The sequence below is a fragment of the Pituophis catenifer genome, unplaced genomic scaffold (genome assembly GCF_029215685.1).
Source record: "Pituophis catenifer annectens isolate HBS135680 unplaced genomic scaffold, rPitCat1.0.hap2 SCAF_12, whole genome shotgun sequence".
Taxonomy (NCBI): domain Eukaryota; kingdom Metazoa; phylum Chordata; class Lepidosauria; order Squamata; family Colubridae; genus Pituophis; species Pituophis catenifer.
In genome coordinates, this window is record NW_027256892.1 from 21100476 (window position 1) to 21117451 (window position 16976).

The following is a 16976-nucleotide window of genomic DNA, read 5'->3' on the forward strand; positions in this document are numbered from 1 at the left end:
GTGGGTGTGTGTGTGTCGGGGATCGTTGTGTGTGAATCGGGGGTTACGATAGGAAGAGGCTTTTCGTGTTTTCAGCACTCTTTCTGTGGAGAGGCAAGAGGGCTCCTGACCACGTACAGAGAGCGCTCCACACCGGGCCACAGGTGAACCCGAGTGGGCGGGGCGAAAGAGCGACGGTGGCGCCGTCCAATGGGCGCGAGGGGCCGGGTGCGGCCTCGCGCGTCGGAGCTCCCGCCTCCCCCCGCCGTCGGCCAATGGAGTGGCGGCGCCTGGCCCGCCCTCCTCCAATGGGAGACGCCTCCGCCCGTTAACGGGGCGCCCGTGCGTGGGAGCCGGAGCGGCCGGAGCGGCGAAACGAAGCTGGACGGGGCCGGGTCTCGCCGGAGGTCGTCGGCTATGTGGAGCTGCGCGGGGCGCCGGCGTCGCCGGTTGCTGGCGGGCCTCTTCGCGCTGCTGCTGGCCGCCGTCGCCATCCGCAGGTGAGGCAGACGGAGGGAAAAGGGGGAGGAGGGGGCGTGGCTTCGATGCCCCGCCCCCAGGCCGCGCTCTGGCCACGCCCCCTCGGAGGAGACCCCCCCACCTCTCCCCAATCCCCCCCTCCTCCTCCTCCTCTCCCCAGGATACTACAGAGCCCATCATCCCAGGGGGTTCCCCTACCCATCATCCCCGGACCTTCCTTCCCTGCAGCTGCCTTTTCCCTTCCTCTCCTAAGGAAAATCCCCCCCCAACAATCCTCCCATGGATGCTGCGACTACCGCCCCCATCATCCCCAGCCGCCCCCCCCTTGGGGGCGTGATGACCACCAGGCCCATCATCCACAGCCAGCCAAGGGCTGGAATGAGGGGTGGGGGGGAAAGCCACCCTCCCCATCCCTTCCCATCACCCTCCATCATCCCCTTAGGAGGAAAAGGAAAACACCCCCCTCCCCATTTTTGCAAAAACGGGACCCTCCATCTCCAACATCTTTTGCTCTGTCGGGACTTTGCAAGGACATCAAATTGCACACAATCAAACACACAATCAAACACACACACAATCACAATCACACAAATCACACACACAAAGACAAAGGCGCACAGCGATGCTTTAAAAGCAGACTGCCCCCCTCCCCAAAAAAGAGTGTTTTTTTTTGTTTTGTCTTTACTTCTTTTACAAACATCTTTCAAACTGGCTTTTGCACCCCCCCTCCGTCCCCATCCGCAGCATCTGATAACAGTCACGGAGTTGGAAAGGGACCTTGGAGGTCATCTAGTCCAACCCCCCCCCCCCTTGCTCACTGTACTAGGGATTCGAACTGCCGAACTTTCTGAAGGCGCCCATTGCAAACTTGGCAAGGATTTTTGGGGACGCCAGCCCGGTTGGGTGGGGGGGGGAAGGGGGTTGTCGGGGCTTCGGATACCAGAGGAAGCATGTCAGAAAGAGGCTCCCTCTCCTCCTTGCACCCGCCGTTTTTAGAAGAAAAGACCCACGGATCTGTTGGGTAAAGCCTACAAGCTGCCTTTGCCCGGATAATGCCTTAGTGCCTTAATGGCAGGCAACCTGGTGTTTGTTTTTTGTTGCCTTGTGGTTGCAAAGGAGACGCTTTTCCTAACACAAATAAGCGATGGTTGCATCAACGAGAAATCGGACAAGTTAGTGCATAGCCTGCCTCTTTAAGAAATATAATAATAATAATAATAATAATAATAATAATAATAATAATAATAATAGATTTGTATCCTATCTATTTATTTATTAGATTTTTATCCTTCCTGTATGACTTTATAGGTAGCTCCAAGGCAGAAAACATTCTTAATACTTCCTCCTATTTTTCCCACACAACAAAGAGAGAGTGATTGGCCCAAAGTCACCCAACCAGCTTTCATGTCTAAGGCAGAACTAGAACTCACTCTCTCCTGGTGATTGGTCCAAAGTCACCCAGCTGGCTTTCATACCTGAGGCAGAACTAGAACTCACAGCCTCCTGGTGATTGGCCCAGAGTCACCCAGCCGGCTTTCATACCTGAGGGAGAACTAGAACTCACAGCCTCCTGGTGATTGGCCCAGAGTCACCCAGCCAGCTTTCATGCCTGAGGTGGAACTAGAACTCACAGCCTCCTGGTGATTGGCCCAAAGTCACTGAGCCAGCTTTCACGCCTGAGGTGGAACTAGAACTCACAGCCTCCTGGTGATTGGCCCAAAGTCACCCAGCCAGCTTTCATGTCTAAGGCAGAACTAGAACTCACTCTCTCCTAGTGATTGGTCCAAAGTCACCCAGCCGGCTTTCATACCTGAGGTGGAACTAGGACTCACAGCCTCCTGGTGATTGGCCCAGAGTCACCCAGCCAGTTTACATGCCTGAGGTGGAACTAGAACTCACAGCCTCCTGGTGATTGGCCCAGAGTCACCCAGCCAGCTTTCATGCCTGAGGTGGAACTAGAACTCACAGCCTCCTGGTGATTGGCCCAAAGTCACTGAGCCAGCTTTCACGCCTGAGGTGGAACTAGAACTCACAGCCTCCTGGTGATTGGCCCAAAGTCACCCAGCCAGCTTTCATGTCTAAGGCAGAACTAGAACTCACTCTCTCCTAGTGATTGGTCCAAAGTCACCCAGCCAGCTTTCAAGCCTGAGGCGGAACTAAAACTCACAGCCTCCTGGTTTCTAAGCTAGGATTATCGCCAAACTGCCTTTCATTTGTATACATAACTCAAGGCAGCAAACCTAACCTATGCTTGCCACCTATTTTTCCCACAACAACCGTGCGAGGTAGGTTGGACTGATCCCGAATGCCTGGCTAAAAGATTGCTGTGTACATTTTCCCTCTTTCTTCAGGTCCTTCTGTTGGATGGGCAGCACTGCCCGCCTCATCAGCTGCTTACTTAGATAAATCTGGTGTTGCTTTATAAATAATTTCATGCAGTGTTTAATATGAGATAGTTTAAAAAAAAACTATCTCATATTGATTGCAAAAGAAGGAAAGCCTCGGTTTCCTGGGAATTAACCCCATGGTAGTTTTCTGCTGGTAAAGGAAAGACATCGATGAATCTGAACACATGTCCTTCTCTGATGTTTGTACTGTAGCAACATCCATGCCAGTCTCATCTTACCACCACTACATAAATACACAAGGCACACAAGGTAATTCTACACCATCCTGTTGATTTCAGATGCCACTCCTGCTGCAACATATAATATTGCCATATTCTCTGCAGCAGCACTCCTAAATTCACCACAGGATGGCTTCTAGCTTAGACTTGGGGCTCAACACTATAAACTAGATTTCCGTGTGCGCCTGGTTTAATAGAATAGAGTAGAGTAGAATAGAATAGAATAGAGTAGAGTAGAGTAGAGTAGAGTAGAGTAGAGTAGAGTAGAGTAGAGTAGAATAGAATAGAATAGAATAGAATAGAATAGAATAGAATAGAATAGAATAGAATAGAATAATAGAATAGAATAGAAAAGAAAAGAAAAGAAAAGAAAAGAAAGAAGAGAGGAGAGGAGAGGAGAGGGGAGGAGAAGAGAAGAGAAGAGGAGAAGAGAAGAGAAGAAAAAAAAAGAAAAGAAAAGAAAAGAAAAGAAAAGAAAAGAAAAGAGAAAAAAAAAGAAAAGAAAAGAAGAAAAGAAAAGAAAAGAAAGAAAAAAAGAAAAGAAAAAAAAGAAAAGAAAAGAAAAGAGAAAAGAAAAGAAGAAAAGAAAAGAGAACAGAAAAGAAGAAAAGAAAAGAAAAGAGAAAAGAAAAGAAGAAAAGAAAAGAAAAGAAGAAAAGAAGAGAAGAGAAGAAAAGAAAAGAAGAAAAGAGAAGAGAGGAGAGGAGAGAAGAGAAGAGAAGAGAAGAGAAGAGAAAAGAAGAAAAGAAAAGAAAAGAAAAGAAAAGAAAAGAAAAGAAAAGAAAAGAAAAGAATAACAGAGTTGGAAGGGACCTTGTCCAACCCCCTGCCCAGGCAGGAAACCCTACACCACTTCAGACAAATGGTTATCCAACATCTTCTTAAAAACTTCCAGTGTTGGAGCATCCACAACTTCTGGTGGCAAGTTGTTCCACTGATTCATTGTTCTAACTGTCAGGTTATTATTATTAATAATATAATAATATTATTGTATTACGGCGTTCCAAAACTTAATCCAAATAGTTTTCCCCGCTTGCTAACTTTTTATGGTCCTTTCTCACTTGTTAAATCTTTTGTTCCATATATTCAATTTGTGCATCTTTTATACCTTGTAGCTTTTTTTTTTTTTTAATAACTCATTTAAATTCACAGTTTTTATATCCTTTATACAGACTTCCTTCTAAGGGCTGTATTCCTAGCCCCTTACAATCTATGGCTATGATAAAAATGGATTTGCTTTGACAAAGGAAGGCAAAAGTGATTTCAGCCTATTCCTTTGCTTGCAAGTTGTCAAAAGATTAATTTTGAAGGCTGCCTCTCTGATGAATTTTCAAGCTCTATATGATCTAATAGTTGTTGTTTTTTTGTTTTTTTGTGGAGCTGAACAGCAGACGTGTACATTTTAAACTGTGTTTTAATTACTTCCTTCTCTGTGGCCAAACAGAATGAAACAGGTCATTTATCATGAAGTGATAAAGTGATAAGAGCCTTGGTAGTACAGTGGTCTAAAGCAGTGGTCCCCAACCCCCGGTCCGCGGACCGGTGCCGGGCCGTGAAGTACCTGGCACCGGGCCGCGCAGCGGCCGGGGGACAGGAACGCTTCAGCACAAAGGCTCCTGGGCCGTGCGCAATGGGCCTGCGCAAAGGCTCAGGCTCCTGGGCCGTGCGCAATGGGCCTGCGCAAAGGCTCCTGGGCCGCGGCCCCACCCCTGCGCGCGCTCAGCGGGCCGCGGCCCCACCCCTGCGCGCGCTCAGCGGGCCGCGGCCCCACCCCTGCGCGCGCTCAGCGGGCCGCGGCGACAAAAAGGTTGGGGACCACTGGTCTAAAGCACCCTGTTATTAAGACCAGCTGCCTGCAATTACTGCAGGTTCGAATCTCGCCAAGGCTCAAGGTTGACTCAGCCTTCCATCCTTTCTAAGGTAGGTAAAATGAGGACCCAGTTGTGGGGGCAATAAGCTGACTTTGTATAAATACACAAAAGGATGAAGGCTATTGCTTAGCGCATTGTAAACCGCCCTGAGTCTCCGGAGTAGGGCAGCATATAAATCAAATTTAAAAAAAAAAAAAAAAAAGGTTGACTCAGCCTTCCATCCTTCCGAGGTAGGTAAAATGAGGACCCGGATTTTGGGGGCAATAAGCTGACTTTGTATAAAAAAGAACACCGCTTGGGGGGGGGGGGGCGAAAGCCCTACTAAGCAGGTATATACAAAAGTATGAAGGCTATTGCTTAGCGCATTGTAAGCCGCCCTGAGTCTCCGGAGAAGGGCGGCATATAAATCAAATTAAAAAAAAAAATAAAGTGCAAATCAAGAGCCATCTTCCTAGTAGAATCACTCTTAATCTGTTGTCAATTTAGTTTCACCCCTACTTAACTTCTTCCATGTTGAAACTTCCATGTTGGGATATATGTGTTTCCTGTGAGTTTTCTAAGAAAATGTACAAGAAACAGAAGAAGAATAGTCTGGTCTGTTGTGACCACAAACAAACAAAAAATATACCTATGAAAAAGAATGTGTTATCTTCCAGCTTCAGTTCATGACAGACACATGCAAAATATTCCCATCAAAATGTCCTGTAGTTGATCAAATCATTAGTTTGGGGGAGAAATGCATTCATTTGGGAGAATTCAAAAACTATAAAACTTTATGTGTGTGAAGATCCTCAGTCATCCAAGGTCATGGATGTCCCAAAGGTGCTTTTTCAAGAGGCAACTAGACTTTCTGGTTTTTCTTTGAAGAGGTTTCGCTTCTCATCTGAGAAGCTTCTTCAGTTCTGACTGAATGGAGGGGGCGAATGGAAGGATTTATTCTCCTGGCAGAAAGCTGGTCAGATGATGCTCCTTCCATCTCCCACACCATCTAATTCAACGGATGAAGCTTCCAGGATTGGAAGCCAAATGTCTTCTTCTTCCTCCTCCTCAAAAAAAATAAAATAAAAAATAAATCCAGTTGCTTTTTTCAAAAATAAAAAAACCACTTTTGATGCAAAACTTGTATTCAATTCAGTTCAATTTTATTGATTGATTGATTGGGCCATATCAAGTGCAGAATTCCAAAGACAAATCATTACAAAGGTTTGGTAAAACAAATTAAGTGAGATTAGAATAACTCGCAATTAAAATACAATTAGAATAAAATACGATCTAAAATAAAATCGGGATAAAATACGGGATAAAATACAATCATTTAAAATACCGTTTACATATAATTAAAATTATATTATAATGTCGCCCCTGTGTCTACCCAATCAGTGTTAACTGCTATTAAAATTACACTGTTAGATCAAGTGGTCATTCTTACAATCTACCGCATTTTGCTGCACCAACTTTGTCCTCCTTCCCATCAACTTTACCACAAATTTAGCAATCCATCTTACCAACTGCAAGTTGGAACCTAATAAACAATATCGCAAAAAGTGCTCTTTAGACTTAGGGGTGCTGGTATAAAAGATCCTGCCCAGTTGGTGTTTCCTCAGGTCTGAATATAGGGGGCAATCAAAAATTACATGGGACGTTATTGCAAAACTTCTATATTCTTTATAACTTTACATTTACAAAGAATATGCAAACTGCAGAGAATGGATTCAAACCCACCGAAAACCAGCCTCCATTCTCTTAATATTTTTGGGTCACAACTACCCTCATCCCTTGCTGTTAACCCCGCTGGCTAGGATTGATGGGAGTTGGAGTCCCAACAGATCAGAGGAGGAATGGAGAATAGCCATCTGCTGCCCTGTTATGACCCAAATTGGTGTCATTTTTCTCCTAGTTCCTTTCTCTCCTAGCGATACCTGCGCACCTATTTCTGGATGTGAATCAGGGTGATTTAAGTCCTGCATGTGTGAGAAAGCACTTTTTACATTCTTCCTACCTTCCTTGCGGTTGCCTCCCAATCTACTAGTGCCGTGATGGCGAACCTGCCATATCAGTGGGCACGCGAGCATTGCCCTAGCTCAGTTCCAGTGCGCATGCGTGCACCAGCCAGCTGATTTTTGGGCCATCCGGGCCCACCAGAAGTCGGGAAACGGGCTGTTTCCGGCCTGCAGAGGGCCTCCGGGAGGGTGAGGTAGGCCGTTTTTGCCCTTCCCAGGATCCTAGAAAGCCTCTGGAGCCTGGGGAGGTCAAAAAACGGGCCTACCTGGCCCACTGTGCTATCTTGTGCCAAAAGCAGGGGGAGCGTGTGGGGTCGCATGCGTTGGGGGGCAGGGCGCATTGAATTATGGGTGTTGGCATGCATTTGAACAATCCCCCCTCCCGCGTTCCCCCCGCTTTTGGCACGCGACGGCAAAAAGGTTAGCCATCACTGTACTAGTGATTCTGCTTGCTGGTGTATCCTCTCCTTAGGACGAATGCCCTTCTAAACTCATGGCCCTACTTAGCTGCCTCCTTCTGTTAAAGCTGGATAACAAGTAAATCTCCAGGTTAGCGGAGCAAAGGGTTTGAGAAGCCCTCTTATTACAAGACATATTGAGTTAAGCTACTCTAGGACTGAATTAAAAAATTAAGGTCACATTTGGCCCTTGGAAGTAGCGACTTCTGAAAAAAAAAAAAATTACAAGTAGTCCTCGACTTACGACCACAGTTGAGCCCCGGATTTCTGTTGTCAAGGGAGATGTTCGCTAAGTGAATTTTGCCCCCCCCCCTTTTTTTTAACGACTTCTTGTCGCCTCTGCGGTTGTTAACATTAGTAACAAGGTTGTTAAGCGAATCTGGCTTCCCCGTTGATCTTGGCTTGTCAGAAAGGCCGCAAAAAGGGGATCAGGCGACCCAGGGACGCTGATGCCGCCATAAATGTGAGTCAGTTGCCCACGTGTCTGAACGGAAGTCACGTGACCGCAGGGATGCTGCAACAGTCCTGAAAAATGGTCGTAAAGTCTTTTTTTTTTTTTTCAGTGCCGTTGTAACTTCAAGTGAAGTATCTGTATAGCGCAGTGATAGCTAAACTTTTTTTTCTCGGGTGCCAAAAGCACGCGTGCGCCTGCCCACACCCATAATGCTATGCCTCTCGCACACCCTGCCCCCCTACATGTGTGACAAACCTCCCCCCCCACACTCCCCCCACTCTGCGCATGTTTTGGGCCTAGCAGGTCTCCCTGAAGCCTCCAGAGACCAGAAACGACATGTTTCCGGACTTCCGGGAGACCTGTTTTTCGCCCTCCAGAGGCTTTCCTGGAGCCTCCAGGAAGGCAAAAATGGCCTACCCCAGCCCTCTGGGGGCCAGAAACGGCCTGTTTCCGGACTTCTCGTAGGCCCGTTTTTCACCCTCCTAGAGCCTCCATGTGAGCCCTGTACTTATCTGGCATCCAAAAAGGGCTGCGTGGAGACTCCTGGGAGGGGTGGGGCAACATGGGCGTGCACGTGTTCTGCCCCAGCTACGGACCCCAAAGAACGCAGCACACACAAACTCTATACAAAGCTTAATAACTCAGTCTTTTTCAACCAAAGGCTGTTAATAAACTGTCTTAACAGCCTACAAGCATTCTAAGATAAGGTAATCACAGTCTTACTAGAGTAGGCGGAAAGCCCAGAAGCAATTTTGGAGAGAATCCAGACGCGAAGGAGAGTGAACTAAAGTTGTTCCCTACAGCTTGCTGCAATCGGCATTCCTCCTTAAATAGGCTAAGGGAGTGGCCAATTAGCCCCAAGCCTTACTCTCGAGGAGACCTCCTCCTGAGGAGCCACTCCAGCCTTTTGGCAGCTCTGCGCACCCGTGCATCGAGAAGAGGCTCCTCCTCTTCGTCCTCTTCACTTCTGGAGGTTCTGAAGGCTGAATCACTGCCTCTGGCACCACATCTTCTCCAGCCTCCTCACTGTCCGACTCGAGCGCCAGCTGCACAGGCTGCTGGCGCAGCACCACACCAGCCTCCTCGCTGTCAGAATCAGCTACAATCCGCACAGGCCGCTGACGGGCCACAACAGCGCGCATGTCTCCTACATGCGCAGCGGAGACCTGAAAATCAGCTGGGAGGCATACACGCATGCGTGGTGGAGCTGACCTAGGGCAGAGATGGCTCCACATGCCACCTGTGAAATGCATGCCATAGGTTCGCCATCCCGGGTTTAGGATTTGATTTGGAAGAGGTGCTTTGCAAATTGCATTTTTTGGCAGATTTAAACACTAACCTGCAACTGGTTAAAGCAGACAAATATTTTTTTCCCCCAGAATGGAAGTTCAGACAAATGTACACATTAACGTCCTTCTGTTTGGTTTGGCTACAATTCATGTACACAACCGGCCAATGTTCATTAATGTGTAAATAACAAACCAACAACCCAAACTAAACCCACACGAACATTGTCAATTTTTTTTTAGTATATTTTAAGGATGTGATGTCTATTTTTGTTCGTTCTTTCTTTTCACCGCTTCGTTAGTGAGCTGGGCTACTAAAAGAAATAGATGTTCTGATTAGATTAAAGCCGAGCAAATGATGCAAATGGAATTTGGAGGAAGATCAAAAGATGACTGGGGGGGGTGTGTGGAAAATAAAGCGATGTCTACAAATTGACATTTTGGGGGCGATGGAGAGAGCGCGCACGTGGGCGTGTGGCATTTCATTTGGAAAAGCTGAAATTGGGAACACGGGAGCGCCTGGGGGAGAGACACTTGTGTGCATGCGTATTTTTTTTTTTTTAATTTGATTTATATGCCGCCCTTCTCCGGAGACTCAGGGCGGCTTACAATGCGTTAAGCAATAGCCTTCATCCTTTTGTATATTTATACCAAGTCAGCTTATTGCCCCCACAAACTGGGTCCTCAATTTACCCACCTTAGAAAGGATGGAAGGCTGAGTCAACCTTGAGCCTTGGGAGATTCGAACTTGCAGTAATTGCAGGCAGCTGAATGTTAATAACAGGCTATTAGTCTGCTGCGCCACCAGGCTCTTGTTTCTCCCCTGTGTATGTGTCTCCCCTGCTGAATCAGTAAATCCCTAGGGGAGAATTTCCCTGGCAGATCCTCAAATACAGAAAGGAGGGCAGAGAGCAATGCCACGTCAAGCTGGCTATGATTTAAAGACTATCGTAAATAGTAATGGACAAAGGAAGACACATTGCTGATGTAGTAAATCAGTTCCGTGTTGGGCCAACAGAAGCCGAGGTGGCCTTGGTGCTTACAGGTGAGAGAGATGAATATGTATCTCTCAAATTCTCTGAGAGATGATAGACCCCTGTCAGTCATCCCATATCTTGCATCTAACCTGTCCAGGACACCTCAATAATCGCCCGTGTTTTAGTTCTGATGTTTCACTGCTAATCATGTTTTTATGCATTCACACTAGTCACACATTGATATGTATAAACAATATAAAATAAAATAAAAATCTTGAAATCAAAATTAGCCCGGAGCAGGTAAACCTCAAAGCTAAGAACGCTGGCCTTCACAACGGATTAAATATTGGATCAAAAGAGAAGGTCTCATGAGTGAAAATTGTTCTGGTTCCCTTGTGACAGAATAGCAGAGTTGGAAGGGACCTTGGAGGTTTTCTAGTCCAACTCCCTGCTTAAGAAGGAGACCCTATATACTGGGTGTCGGCAATCTACGGCTCTGGAGCCGCATGTGGCTCTTTGGGCTCTCTGCTATGGCTCCCTGTCGGGTGATCCCACCACTGGCTGGCCCTGCCACTCGCCCTCCCCTCCCAGTCACTCCTCGCCTGGCCTGAGAAGGTAAGGGTGACGGCAGGGAATGGAGAAGCAGTCAGGGCAGAGACAGAGAGATACAGAGAGAGAGGGAGAGAGAGAGAGAGAGAGAGACATAGAGAGATACAGGGAGAGGGAGGGGGGAAGGAGGGAGAGAGAGAGTTGTCAAAAGGGTTTTGTGGTTCCCGGTGTTTTTTAACAACCAGTTTTCTGCCCTAATGACTGGCTGGGTAGGCGTGGCTAGAGGGTCATGTGACTGGTGGAAGTGAGCGACATCGAGTTGGCCACACCCACCCAGGTTTTGTGGCTCCCGGTGTTTTCTTTTGTGTGGGAAACGGGCCCAAATGGCTCTTTGAGTGTTTAAGGTTGCAGACCCCTGCTATATACCACTTTGAACAAATGGCTGTCCAATCTCTTGTTGAACACTTCCAGTGTTGAAGCACCCACAATGTCTGGAGGCAAACCGTCCCACCGATTAATTGTTCTAACCTTCAGGAAATGTCTCCCTTAATTCTAGGAGTTCCCGATTCTCCTTTTGGTCCCTTCTGTGGCTAATATACCTCATGCCTGGATTATTGTAATGCTCTCTACATGGGGCTCCCCTTGAGAAGCACCCGAAGGCTCCAACTGGTCCAGAATACGGCCGCGTGGGTGGTAATGGGAGCAATGTAGCGCTCTCATGTAACCCCCCTCCTGCACGAGCTGCACTGGCTCCCAGTGGTCTTCCGGGTGCGCTTCAAGGTTTTGGTTACTATCTTTAGAGCGCTCCATGGCTCAGGACCAGGGTACTTACGAGACCGCCTCCTGCCACCAATAGCCTCTCACCGACCAGTTCGCTCCCATAGAGAGGGACTCCTCAGGGTGCCGTCGGCCAAACAATGTCGACTGACGGCCCCCAGGGGGAGAGCCTTTTCTGTGGGGGCACCTACCATCTGGAACGGGCTTCCCCCGGAGTTACGAAACATCCAAGACTTACGCATATTCCGCCGTGCCCTGAAAACATTTCTATTCCAACAAGCTGGTCTGGCCTAACTCTCCCTTTTTAATTGGCTTTTAAACTGGCTTTTAAATTGGGTTTTAAACCTCTTTAGATAAATTTGGATGTTTTTAATCTTTGAGCCTAAATTACTTAATCTGTTTCTTAATAGTTTTTAACTTCTATATGTATTTGTATTTATTATGGCTGTTCACCGCCCTGAGTCCTTCGGGAGTAGGGCGGTATACAAATATGAAAAATAAAAATAAAATAAAAATAATATTGAAATAGAACTTGAGGCTGCCCTCTAGATATAGTTTGAAATCTACAGATGTATTAAAAAAATGACAGATGAATAAAAGATGAAAAGAAAAATAAAATCTCAGCCGAAAAAGTACCTTAGCTGAGAATAAGAAATGAAATATCTGCTTGTAATTAGTGTCAAAGATTGTAGAAAAATTGTAGCTTGTAATAATACCGAAGAAGTTCTTCTTCCCTTTAAAAAATGTTGTAGTTTGCAGTTTGTAAACTATAGTTTCTAGTTCATCCATGTGGGATTTAGGCATCCCACATTTTATTCAGGATTCCTTTTCTGAGTGCTATTACCACTGCCTGCATGTTCTTGCTGTAAGCTAGCAGTATGATGTGGTATGGAGGTTCCCTCTAAGTTTGTAGAGTCAACCATTGCAATTTTTATGTCTAATATCGTTGGTGGTTGTTGTTAGTTGCGAAGCCGTGTCTGACCCATTGCGACCCCATGGACAATGTTCCTCCAGGCCCTCCAGGCCTTCCTGCCCTCTACCATCCTCTAGAGTCCATTTAAGATCACGCCGACTGCTTCAGTGACTCCATCCAGCCACCTCCTTCTCTGCCGTCCCCTTCTTCTTTTGCCTTCAATCTTTCCCAGCATCTTCTCCAGTGAGTCCTTCCTTCCTTCTCATTAGGTGGCCAAAGTCTTTGAGTTTCCTCTTCAGGATCTGGCCTTCTAAAGAGCAGTCAGGGTTGATCTCCTCTAGGACTGACCGGTTGGATGGCCTTGCAGTCCAAGGGACTCGCAGGAGTCTTCTCCAGCACCGTAGTTCAAAGGCCTCAATTCTTTGGCGCTCAGCCTTCCTTATGGTCCAACTTTCACAGCCATACATTGCAACTGGGAAAACCATAGACTTGACTATGCGCACTTTTGTTGGCAGGGTGATGTCTCTGCTTTTTAGTATGCTGTCTAGATTTGGTGCTCTATTGTAATTCAGAACATTTATGTCCTTAAACTTCCCTATCAACTCTTCCTTTTTAACTTTTTCTCTGGGGCTTCTATTGGCAAGAGTCAAGCTGTCTCATCTTAAACCATGATTCGTCTACCAGCCCCTAACAATCCCGGTAGAAATTGTCTTCTTCATGCATCCTTCTTGGTTCTTTGCAATAGAGCAACTGTCCCAACATGGACAGTTTCCAGGCATGGGGACTTCAACTCCCAGAATTCCCCAGCCAGCAAGGCCATTGCTGTGGAGCTGGAAGTCCGCACATCTGGACGTTTCCCTAGTTGCTGTAGATCTTAGCTTGTTTAGGTCTCAGGATCTGGGAAGTTCAAGAAAACAAAATGTTGAGACTCTAGAAAGAGTGCAGGGAAGAGCAACAAAGATGATTAGGGGACTGGAGGCTAAAACGTATGAAGAACGGTTGCAGGAACTGGGTATGTCTAGTCTAATGAAAAGAAGGACTAGGAGTGAGATGATAGCAGTCTTCCAATATCTCAGGGGCTGCCCCAAAGAAGAGGGAGTCAAGCTATTCTCCAAAGCACCTGAGGGCAGGACAAGAAGCAATGGGTGGAAACTAATCAAGAAGAGAAGCAACTTAGAATTAAGGAGAAATTTCCTGACACACATTAATCCTGATTAATTGTTAGCACAATTAATCAGTGGAAGAACTTGCCTCCAGATGTTGTGAATGCTCCAACACTGGAAGTTTTTCAGAAGATGTTGGATAACCATTTGTCTGAAGTGGTGTAGGGTTTCCTGCCTAAGCTGGAGGTTGGACTAGAAGACCTCCAAGGTCCCTTCCAACTCTGTTGTTCTATTCTATTCTAACACATGAGATTCCTCTTTAAAAAAAAATAAAAAGTCACCTCCTTGTTTTTCACTTATTTCTCATGAGCAATCATTTTTCCCTGGATAACTGTTCCTCTAATAGAGGAATAAGTCATTAATGGCAGAAATATCTTTCTAGGAACAGACAACAATTCAACTTCTGTTTAACAGTTCTGGTGATTATTGTGTTCACCAGTTTGGGAATAAGATGGCCTCAGATCCCTGCTCCAACCTGTCTCCATCACACCGATACATAGACAAGCTAGCATTCTCAGTTCCCAGAGTTTCTACATGGCTCCTGCAGTGATTTCAGATAGTAAGTTGAACACAAGTGCCTTGAAGAGCACAAAAACCCACAGAGAGAACAGTCAGCCTGGATGAAGTCCACTGGATTATGGCCGTTTTTATTCACTTATGGTAAATAGGCAGGTGTCAGGTTTTCAGGCCGTCTTCAAATAAATTGCGTCTCAAACAAAGTCTTTTTTGAAACAAACTTCCATTTTATTTAGCACGGCAACTTTTACACTGACTCCATGCAGCCAGCACTGCGGTGCTGACCCAAAATCCCTCCTCTTCCTTCCCCCGCTCCTCTGCATTCATTGGCCATCTTCCCAATCATTCACCCCTAATCTACTGCTCCAACTCAAAGAATTTCCCCCCTCCCATCCATCTCCTAGGGGACATTATCTCCAGCTAAAATAAGTAGGTGAAAGGCAACCGTCCCGTTGCAGACACTTGCGTTCTCCTTCTCATGTCAGCACTAGGATAAATGCATCTTGACGTGCTGACAGCAGGTATCAGAGATCATATTCTTTTTCTTCTGGTTCGCTAGTTTCGCGTCGTGAAACTTTGGTTGGGGGGAAGCAAAATGTTTTGTTGGTTAAGGAAACAGAGCACGGCAGAATTCCGGATTCTCTCTGCCTCTTTATATCTGCTTCTTGTTTGACAACACAGCTTGGTGCTGCCAGAATAACGTTGCAGACTGTAGGGAACATTTTAAACATTTGTCTCTGAAAACGGGACCTGTGTTCGCACACCTGCAGAGACCCATCGTTTTACAGCTTCCCATTTTCTAACTTCTCTGCTAGTTTCGTTGTTTGGAGTTTTCAAGGGTGGGTTGAAGATTTCCTCCTGAAAGCTGTGGTTTTCTTTTTTTCCTTCTTTTTTTCCCCCTCCCCGGAGATCCAGGATAACACAAGTTGATGAAGCGAAGGAGAGTTCTCAAAGTTAAATCATGGATGTTGAAGGGAAATAAAAAGATTCTTTGGAAGGATGAACTTGGGGGACGGCAAAGAGAGGGCGGAAGAGAGAAGTTTTATAGCACGACTCCATGAAATGGGTTAAATACAGGAGAGAAGAGGCAAAATAGGCATGTAAGCTGGCTGGTTGGGTGACTTGGGGCCAATCACTGGGTGACGGTGAGTTCTAGTCACATCTTGGGCATGAAAGCCGGCGAGGTGTCCCTTGGCCAATCACCAGGAGTTTGGGAGTTCTAGGCACACCTTGGGCATGAAAGCTGGCTGGGTGTCCTTTGGTGAATCCCCAGGAGACTGGGAGTTCTAGTCACACCTTGGGCATGAAAGCCGGCGAGGTATCCCTTGGGCAATCACCAGGAGTTTGGGTGTTCTAGTCACACCTTGGGCATGAAAGCTGGCTGGGTGTCCTTTGGTGAATCACCGGGAGACTGGGAGTTCTAGTCACACCTTGGGCATGAATCCGACTGGGTGTCCTTTGACCAATCACCAGGAGACTGGGAGTTCTAGTCCTACTTTAGGCATGAAAACCGGGTTTGGGTGATTACCCAAAGTCAACCAGCCGGCTTTCATGCCTACCGCAGGACTAGAGCTCACGGCCTCCCACTTTCTAGCCTGGTGCCTTAACCACCAGATTAAACCGACTCTACCTCGCTCTGCTACCGGTATTCTTTTCCTTTTCTCCTCTTCAGGTTTAACTTGACGAACGTAATTCCCATGCGGTTCTGGGGCCGAGTGCTGGGCTTACAGGTCAAGCACTCGCAGTTCCTGCTGGAGGAGAAGCCCTTTCGCATCCTTGGCGGCTCAATGCACTATTTCCGCATCCCCCAGGAATATTGGAGGGACCGCTTGGTCAAGATGAAGGCCTGCGGCCTGAACACCCTCACAACGTAAGGCTTCTCTGCTCTTCACGGCCCGCTCAGCTTTGTCTCAATGTACCGTATTTTTTCAGAGTATAAGACACTCCGGATTATAAGACGCATGTCAGGATTCTGATGCTGCCATAAAAAGACGAGGCTTGACTTTTCACCTACTTATTTTCTCTGTAGATAATATCCCCTAGGAGATGGGATGGGAGGGGGGAACATTCCTGTGGGGTGAGGTCAGAAGCTGGGGAAAGATGAATTGGGGAACGGAAAGGGAAGGCTTTGGGGGTCAGATCTGTCGTACTCAATAAATGGAATATTTCAGCAAAGATTAATTGTTTGGGAGTGCAGTTTATTTGAGATGACGTCGAAATCTGACAATGCACCTACCTTTTTTGGAAAGGAAAACAAGAAAAAAAAAAAGTCTGCCTCTGCCTCCCAGCAATTTGCCTCCTTGCAGCAAATGGGGCACGCGGCAATAGGCAATGGCAATCCCTGCAGCCTGAAACAGCTGAGGATCGGGAGACCGATCCCACCGACAATCAGCTGCTTGTGCTAATCAGGCTCTGCTGAAGCTGAAACGAACTGTTTGCTGCTTGCTGCAAGGAGGTAAATTGCTGGGAGGCAGAGGCCAAAGGGTGGGGGCCGGCAGGTGGGCGTGGCTACATTCAGTGTATAAGACACCCAAATTTTCACCCTCTTAGAGGGAGGAAAGTGCGTTTTATACTCTGAAAAATACGGTAATTGCCGATTTTACTGGAATACAGATAGTCCTTGATTTACAACCCGTAATGTAGTGGCTATTCAAAGTTCTGATGCACACACCTGGGGTGGGGGAGTGGTACTTACAACCCAGATTCAGTAGTTTTGATGGTAGGGGGAACCCCACAGTCATGGGGTGCTTAGCACCCAGGTTGCAGTTATGGCTGTCGGCAGCATCCTGCTAGCTAATAAATCCTAGCATGTATTTCTCGTTTTGCCAAATCTGCACCCGTAGCGAACCATTCGGTTCCCTTAACAACTCTGGCATTCGCTTAACAGCCATGGCGATTTGCTTAACATCTGCTGCAAAAGTCGTAAA

General features: G+C 46.8%; 1 protein-coding gene across 1 annotated transcript in view; it reads left to right on the forward strand.

The window, feature by feature from the left end:
- Positions 1 to 422: 422 nt before the first annotated feature.
- GLB1L2 (galactosidase beta 1 like 2) overlaps positions 423 to 16976 on the forward strand; it is a 66772-nt gene continuing 50218 nt past the window's right edge. The window contains exons 1-2 of the mRNA XM_070952455.1: positions 423 to 479; positions 15722 to 15919. Of these exons, the coding sequence (XP_070808556.1) occupies positions 15747 to 15919 (173 nt within the window). The 5' untranslated portion in view covers positions 423 to 479; positions 15722 to 15746. The remainder of the gene's footprint in view (positions 480 to 15721; positions 15920 to 16976) is intronic.